The sequence below is a fragment of the Rhineura floridana genome, chromosome 5 (assembly GCF_030035675.1).
Source record: "Rhineura floridana isolate rRhiFlo1 chromosome 5, rRhiFlo1.hap2, whole genome shotgun sequence".
In the NCBI taxonomy this organism is placed as follows: Eukaryota; Metazoa; Chordata; class Lepidosauria; order Squamata; family Rhineuridae; genus Rhineura; species Rhineura floridana.
This window is the reverse complement of record NC_084484.1, coordinates 168,843,147-168,860,831: the sequence shown is the minus strand read 5'-3', so window position 1 is coordinate 168,860,831 and position 17,685 is coordinate 168,843,147. Positions and strand designations below refer to the sequence as shown.

The 17,685-nt window shown below is 43.4% G+C and overlaps 1 protein-coding gene across 2 annotated transcripts; it reads left to right on the top strand.

The window, feature by feature from the left end:
• Positions 1 to 289: 289 nt before the first annotated feature.
• C5H11orf97 (chromosome 5 C11orf97 homolog) lies at positions 290 to 15,455 on the top strand. 2 transcript variants are annotated; one of them, XM_061629613.1, is made up of 4 exons: positions 290 to 500; positions 4,841 to 4,945; positions 10,771 to 10,896; positions 15,343 to 15,455. In XM_061629613.1, the coding sequence occupies exons 1-4, from the start codon at positions 410 to 412 to the stop codon at positions 15,345 to 15,347; spliced, it is 327 nt and encodes a 108-aa protein (XP_061485597.1). In that variant the 5' UTR covers positions 290 to 409; the 3' UTR covers positions 15,348 to 15,455. The 2 variants fall into 2 exon arrangements, with proteins under 2 accessions (XP_061485597.1, XP_061485599.1); XM_061629615.1 differs by having other exon boundaries at positions 290 to 516.
• The last annotated feature ends 2,230 nt before the right edge of the window (positions 15,456 to 17,685 follow it).

The following is a 17,685-nucleotide window of genomic DNA, read 5'->3' as shown; positions in this document are numbered from 1 at the left end:
GGAGAAATCTTTCTAACATACACACAAAGACTGCTACAAAAAGATGTAGGCGCTCTGCCTGCTGACAGGCCGACGCTCTACGCAGCATCGCCGCCGGGCTTCTGGCATAGCATCAGTTGCCATGACAACATCCCAGCGGCCCGGGCCTTGCCTCACTCTAGGCCTGGGGCTCCTCCTGAGCCATCCTTCCCTTTCCCCAGCCTCAGGGAGCGGTGGAGTACTCACTTCCTTACTCCACCCAGGCTGCATCAAAGATCCACTGGGGGAAGCATACCGCGAGGTGCGTGCTCCCCCTTCCTCTTCCCCGGCCGCCTCCTTCACAGCCTTGGGCTCCTATGGCAACCGGCCTGCGCGTCCCACTTGCCTGGGTGCGGTTGCGATAAGCGGCAGCGGCGACAGCGGGTGAGGCATGAAAGCGGCGGCCGGGGAACAACTGGAGCCAAGTGCTGGGGACTCGGGAAGCCGGATCTACGCAGAGTACAATGAAGGGGGGCAGCCCTGTGAGTGTAAAGCGGGGTAAGGTATGGGGCGGCGGCTCCGGCTCCCCTCCCGCGGCGAAGAGTTGGGGCGCAGCCCTGTAGTCCCTCCACGGCTTGAGAGCATTACCTTTTCCGTTATTCTCTTTCTCTTCTCCAGCCAAGGGAGGGGGGCATTAGCGTGGATACTACTCCGTCGAGGAAGGCCTCTCCTATGCAAAGTGGGGGGTATTGATCCCGCCTTTGGAGGCACAACCCACTAACTTGAAGCAGGAATTGCCCACTTCGTCGGACCCCTCCGCTCAAATAGCCTTTGCCCGTGATATGAGGAAGCCTTGCAGTGTCTTCTCCAAGAGATTTTAACCCTTTGCCTGAGTGGGGCATTACCCCCCTCCATAGGAAACCCACCTCCCTTGCCTCCAACAGGGACCACCTCCCCTTAAGGGGTCTTTCCCCAGTGCAGAGGGCAGTGCCTCTCCCAGCTGGTTATGTTATACTGCCTTGTGTAAGAATATGCTTCCCCTCCAAGGGGGGATTGGACACCCCACAGAAGTTTATTCCACTTCTGTAGAATACATCGCTGGGAGGAGCCCATTTCAATCCCACTCTAGAGGGGTTGCTATCCTTCAGGGTTGTTCCCTTTTCCTGTAGGCCATGGGGATCAACCTTCAATCCCAATGATGGCCAGTTCCATTGGGGGCATCCCCTCCCTGCTATACCTCTTCTCCTTCAAGGTAATTTTCCAAATGCTTTGGAGCTTCAGTTTATCCCATGGGGAAATGTTCACATCATAACACAGCCAAGTATCATCTGTTGCTGCACTGCTCACTATCATTTCTACTGGGAGCATTGCCTAAGCCAGCGGCAGCTCAGTCCATTTGTTATGTGCAAGCATTATCTTTTTCCAATCATTTTGGCTCACCGAGTGACCGCTTAGCCAACACTTTACTGATTTTATATACAAAAATGCATGTGTAGATCATCATTTTTGAGGAGCACACTTGTGTATACCACTATATAGCTATCATGAAACGGTCTGCCTTCAAGTCAATTCCGACTTATGACGACCCTATGAATAGGGTTTTCATGGTAAGCGGTATTCAAAGGGGGTTTACCATTGCCTTCCTCTGAGGCTGAGAGGCAGTGACTGGCCCAAGGCCACCCAGTGAGCTTCATGGCTGTGTGGGGATTCGAACCCTGGTCTCACAGGTTGTAGTCCAACACCTTAACCACTACGCCACACTGGCTCTCATATATACATCCCTGAAAATGGTGATTAGCTCTTGATTCCTTTGCGTGGATATACCAGATACAGAATACAGTGAAATGTCACTGAATCAGAAACTCATTGGTGCAGAACGCTGCTGCCTCTATGGTGTGTGGGGCAGTAAGATGCAATATTACATTGATCCTGAAAGCACTGCACTGGTTTATTTATTTATTTATTTGTTAAAATTTTTATACCGCCCCACTAGCATAGCTCTCTGGGCGGTGTACAACAAAAATACAAATACATACCATAGGATCCCATAATATAATACAACAAAAACATATATAAAAGAATAAGAAATCTAAAATCAATTACAGCAAATTTTAAAACTAAATTAAAATTAGATTAAAACACCTTAGAAAAGAGGAAGGTTTTAACTTGGTGCCGAAAAGATAGCAATGTCGGCGCCAAGCGCACGTCATCAGGAAGACTATTCCACAGTTCGGGGGCCACCACTGAGAAGGCCCTAGTTCTTGTTACCACCCTCCGAGCTTCTCTATGAGTCGGAACTCGGAGGAGGGCCTTTGATGTAGAACGTAGTGTACGGGCAGGTTCATATCGGGAGAGGCGTTCCAGCAGGTATTGTGCTTCCGCGCCGTATAAGGTTAAAACCAGTGAGCTACCATGCCCAATTCAAGATGTTGCTTCTAGCTTGCAAAGCCCTAAATGGCTTAGAACCCAAGTACTCCCCAGTTTTCTAATGTGCAAGGGAGGCCCTGCTTGTGGTGCCCTTGGGAAATATGGTCCAGAAGAGACAGCAGTTGGTATTCAATTACTAGTCCTGCTCAGAGTAGTGCCACTGAAATTAATAGACATGGCTAATTTAGTTCATTAATTTCAGTCCCATGGACTGCAAAAAAGACCAATAATTGGGTGTTAGAACAAATCAAACCAGAACTATCACTAGAAGCTAAAATGATGAAACTCAAGTTATCATACTTTGGACACATAATGAGAAGACATGATTAATTAGAAAAGATAATAATTCTTGGAAAAACAGAAGGAAATAGAAAAAGAGGAAAACCAAAGAAGAGATGGATTGATTCCATAAAGGAAGCCACAGACCTGAACTTACAAGATCTGAACAGGGTGGTTCATAACAGATGCTCTTGGAGGTCACTGATTCATAGGGTCGCCGTAAGTCGTAGTCGACTTGGAGGCACATAACAACAACAACAACAACAAGCTCTGAGTAGGACTTAGTTGACTACAACCCAGGGCCTTCTTAATGGCAACACCCTGGCTATGGAACAATAGATGCAGAACAGACCGACAGAAGTACTTCTGCATGTAACATATAATTAAGCCATGGAATTTGCTGTCACAGGATGTGGTAACGGCCACTAGCTTAGAAGACTTTAAAATAAATTTATCTTTTAGTTTGCATTTTACCTGTGTGCGCTGCTTTGAAGACCTTCTGGCTGAAAAAACGCATAAAAACAACAACTTTAACCTAACCTAACCAACCAAGAATTAGACAAATTCATTGGGGATACATCTATCCTTGTCCATTAGATTTGATATTCAGAAGCAGTATTCCAGTGAATACCAATATCTGGGAAGCAACAGCAAGTGAGGGCTATTGTCTCCATGTTCTGTGTTGAACTTCTTGGAGGCTTCTATCCCTACAGAGAACAGAATGCTGGACTAGATGGACCATAGTTTTGATCCAGCAGGCTTCTCCTTACGTTTTTATTAAAACTAGTTGTTGAACAGACTGATAATACACCAATGTACAAAACTATTGCAAAGCCTATTTCAAGTAGTTTCATTCTACACTTGGACATCCCATTACAAGAAAACATATACAGTGTTCCCCTAGTGTGGAGAAGGTGCAGGACAACACCAGGCATGATGGACCCTTGGGCACCAGCCTGCGCTTGGGCCCACAGCACTGTAGCCCAACACTCTCCCCCCTGATACTGGCGGTGTGGGGCTAATAAGCCCACCTGGCTGCCCCACCTACCTTTCATGTTGTGGGAATGGCATGTGTGCATAGCATGTATGCCTTCCATCAACCAAGATGGCAGCAGGGGCATCAGCCCCGTAGGGAAGCCTCCACCGCCATCTTGGGTGATGGCATTAACGCTGATGGGAGAGGTAGGTAAGGCATGTGCATGGGCTTATTGAAACCTGCGCTGTCTGTATTGTAGTGTGTGTGCCTGGGAGCTCGCTCTCTGCAGTCTGCGGCAGGGTCAGGTTGCAGGGCCTGACGCTGATGTGGATGATAGAATGAGAGTGCTACCCTCCCACCCTAAGGAGGGGGCTGCAGGAGCCCTCGGCCAGGTCCCAACCTGGCCGCCCTCTGGGGCTGGCCCTGGAGATGGGGAACCTCAGGCCGAGGCCAAATGTGCATCTCCAGGCCTCCCAATTTGGCCCCTGAACTAACTGATTATGCTAGTCATGGGGAGGGGCAAGGAGCTGCAGACAGGAGTGAAGCTCTGCCTTCCAACATTGGACATATTACTCAAGAACCGCTTTGGCTTTTAAGATTTCAGTAGGAATCAATATGATTTGAAGCATATCTTAACAAGCTTATAAGGACGTTTTAAAAAATAAAATAGTCAGGATTCTCAGGAAATGGAATTCTGGGACCAGGTTCGCATTCTGCATTTTTTCTCCACTCCTGCAGAATTGTAGTATATGCATATATGTATCTGGTTATCACTCCATGCAGCTGTCCAGACCAATAGCGAGTGGGATGAAAAAGGAGTTTGTTTAAAAAAAACTGCTGCATATATAATTTTATACAGTGCCTCTGGTGCCCAAAAAGGGGAAATAAGTTCACTTTTGTCCCTTTTCCAAACAATCTACTATATAACATACTTTGCCAAGGTCCCCACAGCAGTATTTCTAAATGGTAATGAATCTAATGTAAGTGCAGAGCTCGGAAAAGTTACTTTTTTGAACTACAGCTCCCATCAGCCCCAGCCAGCATGACCACTAGATTGGGCTGATGGGAGCTGTAGTTCAAAAAAGTAACTTTTCCAAGCTCTGTATGACTGTTCAGTGATTTAATTCTGAAACTGCAGAATGAAATAAGGTATACCATTTTGGAACTCCTTATCCCCTCAAATTGTCTTTTGTAAAACAGGGAAGAAGTTTGTGTATGTTGAACCACCTAGGAGAGTTAAGGAAGTGCTCGAAGAAGAGCTTTATTTCCGGAAGGATGAATGTAGAGTTAAACACCCTTCAGAAGGTAAGCTCTGTGGTTGGCAAAGGAAAATAAAATCTGAAAAGTTTACAGAGAGAATATGTTGTGAAGACCAGATTTAAATACTGCTGATCTTGGGGAAATATATAAAGTCAGCTATTGTGGGACAAGGGACGTTCTATTTATTAGTCACATTTCTATCTTACCCTTTCTCCAGGAGCTCAGAATGGTGCATGTTGTATTATTTATATGCTTATGAGCAGTGTCCTTATAAATGAAGTGCTGCTGCTATCGCAAGGATTTCCACTTGCACAATAGAACTTCTCCCTTTGTTCTCCCTGCATGACCCGCACCCTTCCCAGATCAGCTCCAGGTGGTTGGGAAAAACCCCAGAACATATTTAGGGGGTACGCAGGGGAAGGAGAGGAAGGGGAAGTTCTGTTGCGCAGCCATAAGTCCTTGTGCTCGTGGAAGCACTTTGTAGGATACTGCCCCAAGATTTCTTACCTACCCTTCACCATAAGGTAAATAAAACCGTTACAGTTATGAATACAAGTAAAAACTGTTGCAAGAGGAACAGAACAGCATAAACAAAAGAGGTAGGTCCTGCAAAACAAAATACCTTAACTGTCAAAGGCCAGGATCAAGAGGCATTTTCTTTTATCATAGTTTATGCTCACTAAACACCTGTGAAGTAAGGTAGACTGAAGGCCAAACTCGACATGACTTTGATCATGTTGTAGACTGTTGCTGAGTAGCTGTTTTTTGGCTGGCATGGGATGCATAGGTGAGCTGGCTCAGACCTGCAGTTTGTGTGAGGGGCTGTAACCCTTTGTCCCCCCCCCCACAGTTCTGATTGGAATAAAAGTCTACTCCTGTGACACTTGCTGTTTGGAAGGGGAGCTGGTGCGAGATGTAAGTGTTGTTGAACCGATTGGGAGCAGTGACCACAGTGCTATTAAATTAAACATACATGTAACTGGCCAATTGCCAAGAAAATCCAACACGGTCACATTTGACTTCAAAAGAGGAAACTTCACAAAAATGAGGGGATTGGTAAAAAGAAAGCTGAAAAACAAAGTCCAGAGGGTCACATCACTCGAAAATGCTTGGAAGTTGTTTAAAAACACTATATTAGAAGCTCAACTGGAGTGCATACCGCAGATCAGAAAAGGTACCGCCAGGGCCAAGAAGATGCCAGCATGGTTAACGAGCAAAGTCAAGGAAGCTCTTAGAGGCAAAAAGTCTTCCTTCAGAAAATGGAAGTCTTGTCCGAATGAAGAAAATAAAAAAGAACATAAACTCTGGCAAAAGAAATGCAAGAAGACAATAAGGGATGCTAAAAAAGATTTTGAGGAGCACATTGCTAAGAACATAAAAACCAACAACAAAAAATTCTATAAATACATTCAAAGCAGGAGACCATCTAGGGAGACAATTGGACCCTTGGATGATAAGGGAGTCAAAGGTGTACTAAAGAACGATAAGGAGATTGCAGAGAAGCTAAATGAATTCTTTGCATCTGTCTTCACAGTGGAAGATATAGGGCAGATCCCTGAACCTGAACTAACATTTGCAGGAAGGGATTCTGAGGAACTGAGACAAATAGTGGTAACGAGAGAGGAAGTTCTAAGCTTAATGGACAATATAAAAACTGACAAATCACCGGGCCCGGATGGCATCCACCCGAGAGTTCTCAAAGAACTCAAAGGTGAAATTGCTGATCTGCTAACTAAAATATGTAACTTGTCCCTCGGGTCCTCCTCCGTGCCTGAGGACTGGAAAGTGGCAAATGTAACGCCAATCTTCAAAAAGGGATCCAGAGGGGATCCCGGAAATTACAGGCCAGTTAGCTTAACTTCTGTCCCTGGAAAACTGGTAGAAAGTATTATTAAAGCTAGATTAACTAAGCACATAGAAGAACAAGCCTTGCTGAAGCAGAGCCAGCATGGCTTCTGCAAGGGAAAGTCCTGTCTCAGTAACCTATTAGAATTCTTTGAGAGTGTCAACAAGCATATAGATAGAGGTGATCCAGTGGACATAGTGTACTTAGACTTTCAAAAAGCGTTTGACAAGGTACCTCACCAAAGGCTTCTGAGGAAGCTTAGCAGTCATGGAATAAGAGGAGAGGTCCTCTTGTGGATAAGGAATTGGTTAAGAAGCAGAAAGCAGAGAGTAGGAATCAACGGACAGTTCTCCCAATGGAGGGCTGTAGAAAGTGGAGTTCCTCAAGGATCGGTATTGGGACCTGTACTTTTCAACTTGTTCATTAATGACCTAGAATTAGGAGTGAGCAGTGAAGTGGCCACGTTTGCTGACGACACTAAATTGTTCAGGGTTGTTAAAACAAAAAGGGATTGCGAAGAGCTCCAAAAAGACCTCTCCAAACTGAGTGAATGGGCAGAAAAATGGCAAATGCAATTCAATATAAACAAGTGTAAAATTATGCATATTGGAGCAAAAAATCTTAATTTCACATATACGCTCATGGGGTCTGAACTGGCGGTGACCGACCAGGAGAGAGACCTCGGGGTTGTAGTGGACAGCACGATGAAAATGTCGACCCAGTGTGCGGCAGCTGTGAAAAAGGCAAATTCCATGCTAGCGATAATTAGGAAAGGTATTGAAAATAAAACAGCCAATATCATAATGCCGTTGTATAAATCTATGGTGCAGCCGCATTTGGAATACTGTGTACAGTTCTGGTCGCCTCATCTCAAAAAGGATATTATAGAGTTGGAAAAGGTTCAGAAGAGGGCAACCAGAATGATCAAGGGGATGGAGCGACTCCCTTATGAGGAAAGGTTGCAGCATTTGGGGCTTTTTAGTTTAGAGAAAAGGCGGATCAGAGGAGACATGATAGAAGTGTATAAAATTATGCATGGCATTGAGAAAGTGGATAGAGAAAAGTTCTTCTCCCTCTCTCATAATACTAGAACTCGTGAACATTCAAAGAAGCTGAATGTTGGAAGATTCAGGACAGACAAAAGGAAGTACTTCTTTACTCAGCGCATAGTTAAACTATGGAATTTGCTCCCACAAGATGCAGTAATGGCCACCAGCTTGGATGGCTTTAAAAGAAGATTAGACAAATTCATGGAGGACAGGGCTATCAATGGCTACTAGCCATGATGGCTGTGCTCTGCCACCCTAGTCAGAGGCAGCATGCTTCTGAAAACCAGTTGCCGGAAGCCTCAGGAGGGGAGAGTGTTCTAGCACTCGGGTCCTGCTTGCGGGCTTCCCCCAGGCACCTGGTTGGCCACTGTGAGAACAGGATGCTGGACTAGATGGGCCACTGGCCTGATCCAGCAGGCTCTTCTTATGTTCTTATGTTCTTAAAAGTCCCAGTTGTGCCAGTGGGAGCTTTCCTCTCCTTGAGAGTACCAGGCCTGGGAAGTGGGGCAGATTCCAGTCAGGACTGCAGCAAGGCTGAAAGGTTAAAGTCCCTCTCCTCCAGCCCCACACAAGGGCCCTAGTACAGCTCAGATCCTCCCATACCTTCCAATTGTTAAACCTCATTTAGGGTGGAGAAACACTATATTTCACTGTTGTGCCAGTTCCAGTGTGTCTCCACCTGTTTTCTGAAAACGGGCACACAACACTAGTCAAACTCCACCCCTTTTTACTCTAAAACCTGGTTGGATCAGCTTGAGTCCATTTTTTAAAAAGTCAGCTTCAGACAGATTTTACTCCTCCAGGTGTGGCCAGTAAAAACACTTTGTGTAGGCTCAGGCAGAGACAGTGATTGGCCCAACACTTTGCTGTGAGCAGTCCTGAAAGGTCTGAAGTCATCAGGACAAAGAGAGGTATGCCCAGCCAAGGGCAGAGTTGCTTCAAAATGCAGCCAGAAAAACCATCCTCACTGCCTTTGTGCTCACAGCCCTAGTTTTGCCTTCAGAAATAATTCCCCTGATCTGTCTATGCACATGGAAGCAGGTATCTTCGTGCATATGAATGGATAAGGAACCCTTAATGCATTCCCATGGGCTAAAAGCCCAGCCAGAAGTGGAATCCCAGTCAGATCCCCCACAATAGCGCTGACCATTTTTTCAAAGGAGGGGAGAAGTCTGAACTTGCCACTCCTTCCTCCCTTTGTGCCCCTGAGCAGTTGGTTCTGCAGCACGTATAGCTGCACAGTCCCAGCTCCTGGATGGGGCATTTTAGCCTAAGGAGCCACATACAGCAGCCCTCTCCTGCATATACTTTCTGCTGGATCATGTCCAGTAAGCTTCATTGCTGGACATTTGAAAAGTGAATTTCCCATGTGCAACCCAAAAACTCTAGCCACCGCTATGCCTTACTGGTTCATTAGCTTGACATTTAAAAAAGAGAAATAAACACACTTGCAGAGATAATCTCCCCTTTGACAAGTAGGGCTTTGTTCTCTTTTGCACAGTGGGAGCTTTTCTCTTGAAAAATCATTGAATTCATTCTCCAGATTAAATAAATTAGCTTCACATATTATCATAGGTTTGCACTCCCCAGTTCAACCAGACAAGTTACACATTTCAGGTTCACAACCTGAAAAGCTTCCAAGATAATTGAGCGGGGAGAGGCTTTTTTAGGCCTCACAATCACCCTGCATGAACTAAGCATGAACCCTACAGCATACTCCTGCAGCTGCCCATTTCAGGAGGATATCAACAGAGTAGGCAAGCTGTCTTTCCAAAAAGCTGGGCAGCCATTACTGATTTCATTTAGGAACTCCTGAGAAGCTTCTATGGAACCCCTGAGATCCTGGGAAATTATTATCTACTACATATTTTGGAAATTTGTTTTTCTGTCCATCCGGTTTCTATGCATTTGGACACCTCTGAAGACGTCGTCACCCAATCTGGCATGATGGTTCCTGAGAGGGAGGAGTCGGTTTGTTTGGATACTGTCTGACACCATTTTGAATCAAGATGGTGTACTAAACTATTCCAAACTACACTGCTTTGAACACCTCTGAAGATATCATCACCCAATTTGGCACAATGATTCCTTAGACTTATTTTGGTCTATGTTTGGAAACCATTTTGAATCAGAATGGTGGACTGAATATTTCAAAACTGCATTGATTTTAACCAAATTTAGCAGGATTGTATGTTTATTTATTTGTTTATTATTTGATTTTATCCCACTCTTCTTCCCAGCAGGAGCCCATTTTATGCTTTACCCAACAGCATTAGGATGAAAATACATGTTTCTTTTTCATTAAGAAATTACCAAATTAAATTATCCATTTATTAGGGCTGTGCACAGCCCCCCCCGCCCAACCTGACCCAGGCTCCCAGGTTGACCCTGACCCAGGCCATCCTGGGGGACACCTGACACAGATACAGCCCTGAATCAATTGGGTGGGGGGGAGGCTAATGTTTAATTAAGGTTTTTTAAAACCCTAATTAAACACCGTTAGGCAGGGGACCTTTGGAACTCCCTCCTGTTACACATTAGACAAGCACCATCTATATTGTCTTTTCAGTGCCTATTGAAGATCTTCATTTTTCAGCAAGCTTATTTAAGTGGTTATTTTTACCCCAATCTGTATCCATATACTGAATTTGAAAACATTTTTATATATGGAACTGCTTTTTAATTATTTGTGTTTTGTTTTTACATATGGATTTATTTTTAATTGCTTTTATGTTATTTTTGTTTTTATTGTGAGATCCCTTCAAGATATGTTATAGGAAAAGATTAATAAATTGAACCAAATAAATAAATAATGCAAGGTCCTTGCAAACCTATAGTTACATGATTATGTTTTGTCAAGCGATTGGTTTGTACCAGTATTTCAGTTTGTGGATATTAATTGCTTTCCATCCTATCTAAAAATAGAAGGGCAGCTTGAAACCCTCGTTATAATAATGGTTGCATATTTTGAACAGTGGCTTTGGAAGGAATTTGGAGCTTGAAAAGGAATTTTCCCATGGGAGGCTTTAAGCCAGCATCGCAGAATCAAAGCAGCTTGCTTTCCCAGCCCAAATACTACTCCAGGCATGCAGTAATAAGAAGTAAGTATTATTTATTTATTTATTAAATTTATATCCTGCCCTTCTTCCCAGAAGGAGCCCATGGGACAAACAAAAGCACTAAAAGCACTTTAAAACATCTTAAAAACTAAATACTTTAAAACATATGAAAACAAAACTTCTTTAAAAACATCTAAAAAATCAGTTCCAGCACAGACAGGTATAAGGTCTGTGCTTAAATGACTTGTTGGAAGAGGAAGGTCTTCAGTGGGCACCGAAAGGATAACAGAGATGGCGCCTGTCTAATATTTAAGGGGAGGGAATTCCACAGGGTAGGTGCCACTACACTAAAGGTCCGCTTCCTATGTTGTGTGGAACAGACCTCCTGATAAGATGGTATCTGCAGGAGGCCCTCACCTGCAGAGCACAGTGACTGATTGGGTATATAAAAGGGTAAGATGATCTTTCATGTATCCTGGTCCCAAGCTACGTAGGGCTTTGTACATCAAAACCAGAACCTCGAACTTGGCCCAGTAGCTAATGGGCAGCTAGTGCAATTCTTTCAGCAGCGGGGTAACATGTTGTCGATACCCTGCGCCAGTGAACAGTCGCACCCCCAATTTTGCACCAGCTGCAGCCTCTGAACCAACCTCAAGGGTAGCTCCATATAGAGCGCATTACAGTAATGCAGCCTGGAGATTACCAGTGCATGGTCAATGTACAAGCTCCCCACCCAACCCCCAACAAAAAACATGCTGCTTTACAGCAGCAACAAAATGAAATATCTGAGGGCTGCATCACACACCAGTGAATGTTGACTCGCAGCATTCACCCTGGATTGTCAACCTTCCTATGTGAATGCCAGCATTCATCAGTTTTTGAAAAGTCACCTAAAACATTTTTTTTATAAACATTAAAAAAAATCATACACAGAGCACCATGTTGGCACTCCACTCTTACTTCAAGGAGCTCAGAGTTCTATATGTTTTTTTCTATTTTATCCTCACTACATTCTTGTGAGGTAGGTGAAGCTGAGAGTGAGAAAGGATGGCTGCCCCCAAGGCAATCCAGTAAACCGCATGACTATGCGAAACCTGCATGGCTATAGTTCAGCGCTCTATCCATTACACCATACTGTGGCTGTTCCTTAGTCTTTTTAATTCAAATTACTGAGATGCATGACTAGTCCTGGACTGCAGTGTGGCTTTTTTGTTCAGATTCATTTTGTTCCTTTGTGGAGGGGCTGGTTCATTCATGCACTTTGTAGGGAGGATTACTACCATTCACAGAAAGGCAGTGCTGCCAGTTCTCCCATAACAATTGAGGATTGGGGGGATGGAGTCTAGTTGTCCAAACTCACAGAAGAGGTGGTGGTTGCTGCAGGAGGAGAAAGTGCCTCCCCTAGTATCAAGTCAACAAAGTGCAGCCCAGAACCCTCAGACTCTCTAGGGGACAATCAAAAAACAAGGCCAAATAAAATGTTAACAATTAAAAAATAAAAATCCCAAGGACCAGGTGCAGGCCAGCTCTGCTCTGTGACCTTGCACTATTAACTGTTTGTTCAGAGTAACCCCAATAAAGTAAATGAGATTACTCTAGAGCAGTGCTTCCCATACTTTATGAGTACAGGACCCCCTTTGTAACCTCAAAGATTTTCACGACCCCCCACATGCTAATTGTAGATTTAGTCTCTGTTAATTGAAAAAAGACATAATGAAGTGTTAAATAATGTCACTTTTTATTCATCACAAAAACAAATATGATATTTATTGCCTGCCCTTCACCAGAAACTCTGGGCAGGTTACAGCAACATAAACAACTTTTAACAAAGTTTAAAGGGAATGAAAGGAAGGAGATAAACGTAAACCACCCAGAGTGGTGAACAGAGCCTGGTTGGTGCCAGGGCGTTTGGATCTGGTTTTAAGTGTTCCACCTATATACAATTATGCCTCCTCTTTGGCACTTGGCTCAGAAAGCTCCATATGACAGTAATAATATGTCTAACAGACAGAATGTCAACAGGTGAAGCTTTCCCCATAATTGTATTTCCATACTAGAAAAGGCTTAATTTCTGTTTGATTTCTGCCTGCCACACAGCTGTTAAAGGCAGAAGACCCCTGCTTTCCCACAATGCCAACCCTAAACCATGCAAAGAACTCAAGTTAAGAGTAAAAACAATAAAATCTGGGCAATTTAACATATTCTAAAGTATTTAAAAATATATTTAAAATGAACCTATACAACTGTATAAAAACACACTCAAAGCCTTAATAATTAGCAACAAAAATACACTGAGCATGTGCAATTTCACATTTTTAAAACTTACTTCCCCCATCATTTTTTTGCTCACTTACTGCCTTGGGTCAGCCACTAGCTCACAGCCTAGCCTACCTCATATGGCTGTTGTTCCACTGAATTATATAGAACTTACTTCTGAGTAGTCCTGGTTGGGATTGCAATGTCCTTGTATAATAGACATACATTTTTTAATCAGAATGATGCATCTTTGTACTATAAAGCCCCATGTGTGTCCCCCCCCCCCGAAAAAAGTAGTACAGCTTCAAAGCATCAACAGAATCTTAAGTCAAATTTATTTGGGAGTAAGTCCAAGACATTCTTCTACATAGACTTGTATACATTGTATACATTAACTATTCCGTGAAGTTTTTAATGAGTGCCTGGGTATGAATTCATGAGGAGCATTCCAGGACTCTGTCCTGTTACTTTTTTAGCAGGCAGCCCCTTTCTGGGGTCTTTCTGTTTCTACAGCCAGAGCCGAGCAGCTTGATCAATCTTCCCTCACTGCCACTGACAAAAGAGAGTGGGAGAGAGGCACAGAAGCTTAAATAAGCCCACCTGGCCCCTTCTCTTGATGCAGTCACTGGAGTACTGTGCTGCCTGGCTCTCTGAGTGGTGGGAACTAACTGTGCCGGCTGGCTGGCCAGCCAGAAAGAAAGAAGAGGAGGTGGAGGCAGCTGCACACACATGCAATACAGGCTCACAAATTGGTGGTGCACAGACCAGCCATTTATCAATTTTTAAATTAATAAATAGTTCTTTTCTTGACTGCTCATGAAACCCTGGGGGTCCTGACCCTCAGGTTTGGAACCAGGTTTGCTCTAGAGTAAATGGTCATATATATATTCTTGCATTTATATCCCACTTTCCTTCTGTCACTTAAGATAACATACATATGGTTCCCAGGTAGTCACTCATTCAGGCCCTGACCAGACATGGACCTGCTTAGCTTCAGATGACACTGGCCTAGCATGCCTTCAGACCCTTCTAGTCCCTCTCTTCCATTACCTTCCCAGCTTGATGCCCTCCAGCTGTGCTGGATGGGGCTGATGAGAGTTGTAGTGCAAAACATCCGGAGGGGACCAGTTTGATGAAAGCTGCTTTAATCTAAGGGGTTGTATCAACATTAGGTCTACAGGCTCAGAGTAGGTAGACCCAGGGCTTTTTTTAATGACAGTACTCACTGGTACAGAGTGCCAGCACTCCTTTTTGTTGCTGTGCATGGCAGCCATCTTTTGCTGGCACCCACAGCACTTTTACTAATGTATTACCAGCACCTCATTTTTTATTTAAAAAAAAAAAAGCACTACCTAGAGCCATTGAAATTAATGGACCACAGTAGTCATTTCCATTAATTTCAATTGGTCTGCTTTGAGTAGAACTGTCGTTGGTTACAACCTTATCTTCTTTATACATTTATATCCTGGTGTTCCCTCAAGAAGCGTAGGGCAGCACACTTTGTTATCTTCCCCACGTTATAATATTCTCACAACAACCCTGTGAGGGAAGTAAGGCTGAGAGAAGGTGAGCTTCATGGCTAAGTGTGGATCTGAACCCAGTTCTTACCAGTTTTAGTTAGATATATTAACCATGATACTACGCTTAGTCCTTGTTTTTGAAAAAATTGTTTTCTAATATTTTTCAAAGAATCCTACCTTGCACAAACAACTACAACTTGGGAGAAAGGGCAGGATATAAATTTAATAAATAAATAAAATAAACTTCTCATAAACTGGTGAACCTACAACTTCATTTGTTTGATTACTGAAAGTTTCATAGCATACAAACACTTCAATGTGTTTTGACCCTGGTTGATCAGATTTTAAATAATTCCTGTCACTAATTTAATGAGCTTAACTTCTGTAGTTGAGAGGCATCTTTGTGACACCTGAAATGAGTTTCCACCTTCAGTTTAAGAATATTTGACACTCAATGAGGTCGTGCTATATATATAATTTTATTAAATAAAAAGACATCTTTTTAAAAAAATGTTAAGTCATCCAGAGACTGCCCTAAGGCTGCAATCCAGTCCAAACGTATCTGGGAGTAAGTCCCATTGAACCCAATGGAGCTTACTTCTGAGTAGACATGTATTGGATTGCAGCCTAACAAAATAAATAAATGTGTAATTGGAAATACCACAGAAATAAAAATTTATTAATCTCCATTTTTATCCTTTCTCCTCTCTAGGATAGCCCATCTGAAAAGTGGCATCTCCCGTGATGAAAGTGACAAGAACTAGGCAAACCTACAGCTGCTTTTTTTTATCCAAATGCAGAGTACTATATTTTAGAATTTGTATAATAGCTTGTAAAATAAACCTTACAACTGTGCATCAGTCAGTTTATCTGTGTTGATCTTCTGCTAGTATCTGTGTAACCCTAGCTGAAAATATTCCAGACCAAAGTGCTTAATCTCTCTAAATTAGTATAACCTATAGAGCAGGCTTGTATATAATGAGTCGCCTGGTTAGTGTAGGTTACAAGAAACTCCATGCAAGCGAGTGTGTGGGATGATGGAGGAGAAATGGGTTGTTCCATCAGCCTCTTTGGTAGAAGGCCATTCTTTTACTAGTCTGCTTAAAGTCTAATGACCCCACTGTGGCCAGCATGGCAATGCAGGCTAGTAGCCTTTGAGCAAGCTACTATATAAAAAAAAGATTAGTAACCTTTGTGGGTTTATATACAAGTCAGTGATAATTTTTTTAGAACTCACACTTGAAAATTACAACATGTATGTGGCTGCAAAAAAGGCAAATGTTATTTTAGGTTGCATTAACACAAGTATAGTTTCAAATTATGTGAAGTACTAGTTCCCCTCTATTTGGCACTGGTTAGGCCTTATCTTGAGTACTGTGTCCAGTTTTGAGAAGGATGCAGACAAACTGGAACAGGTTCAGAGGAGGGCAACAAGGATGATCAGGGGACTGGAAACAAAGCCCTATGAGGAGAAACTGAAAGAATTGGGCATGTTTAGCCTTGAGAAGAGAAGACTGAGGGGAGATATGATAGCACTCTTCAAGTACTTGAAACGTTGCCACACAGAGGAGGGCCGGATCTTTTCTCGATCGTCGGAGTGCAGGACAAGGACTAATGGGCTCAAGTTACAAGAAGCCAGATGTCAGCTGAACAACAGGAAAAACTTCCTAACTGTTAGGGCAGTGCAACAAGGGAACCATTTACCTAGGGAGGTGGTGGGCTCCTCAACACTGGAGGCATTCAAGAGGCAACTGGACAGCCCCCTGTCAGGTATGCTTTAAGCTGGATTCCTGCATTGAGCTGGGGGTTGGATTCAATGGTCTTATAGGCCCCTTCCGACTTCTAAAAGTTCTTACATCTTTCTAATGGTGCGGTGCCAATTTGAAGAGAATTGGAAACACATAAACTTGCACCATGCCTTGCCTCTGTCCTCACCTCAAGACCCGGTTTCCCTCATGTTACCTTCTCCTGCCGTGCCTCAAGGCCAAACTAGATATGACAGCAGGTGAACTTGTGATCACATCTTCTACTGGTTTTTTTTAATGTTTGAAAACATTTTTTTTGGTGGGGGAGGAATAGGGCAGAAAGAACAATCTGACCAGAACCCTAATGCTAGAGGCAGAGTAGGTTAACCCTTTATCCTGCATCATTTTCCAAACTGAAATCCCCCCCCCAAAGTTATTTGTCCCGGGGTACAAACAGCAGGTAAAGAGGGCAGATTGATTTGGAAAATGACACAGGTTTTCCCCAGTACAAGGTGGGCCTAACTGGATGCACCCACACATGCATCCAGGTGGCTGCTATTTTTTAAATCTAGCTGCTTATACCCCACTCTTTCTTTCTGTCACCACATCCCATGTCCATATTATCACTGTTTTAAGAGACATTTTTTAAAGCTAACAAATCTTTATATATAAGATTGTAGCCTTAATCCTGCTGGCTCTTGATATAAATCGGGGGGAAGGGGGAACAGGACACACAGACAGAAAGACAGACTGAGGTATGTATAAAAGGGAAGCTTAGATGGCTTTTTAACAAAGGGTATTGGAGACATTTATGGAATGTGAGTCTATCACCTGCTGTTAGACATTTTAAGTAAATTGGCCTTGCTTATACAGAGGCATATATAGGGGCAGCATTCCCTCTGTTTCTGATTCATGTCTTCCTGTGATCATGCAAAATGTAGCCAAAACAACAACACCCACATACAAGAGGGAAGTATATCAGCAGACTCTAGGGTCAGTGGTACTGTCAGGTCTTGACTTTGGGGCAGACATCCAGGACCCTACTCAGCAGAATGAGCAGGGGGTGGGGGCAAGTGCAGCAGGACTGGCTTGCTACATTTTTAAGTAAGTGACATTTTCTAAAGAGGTGATTTCCCCATAAGGACATTTAGTCCAGCATCTGAAAATGACAAAGTTCCGCCACTGCTCAGATTAACTCCAAGATCTGCATGAGTACAAAAGCTCTTTAAAAATCTAAGAGGGGGATAACCTCCCCAAATAACCCAATAAAGGCTCAATAGCCACAGGAGCCCCTTTAGGACGTACACCTT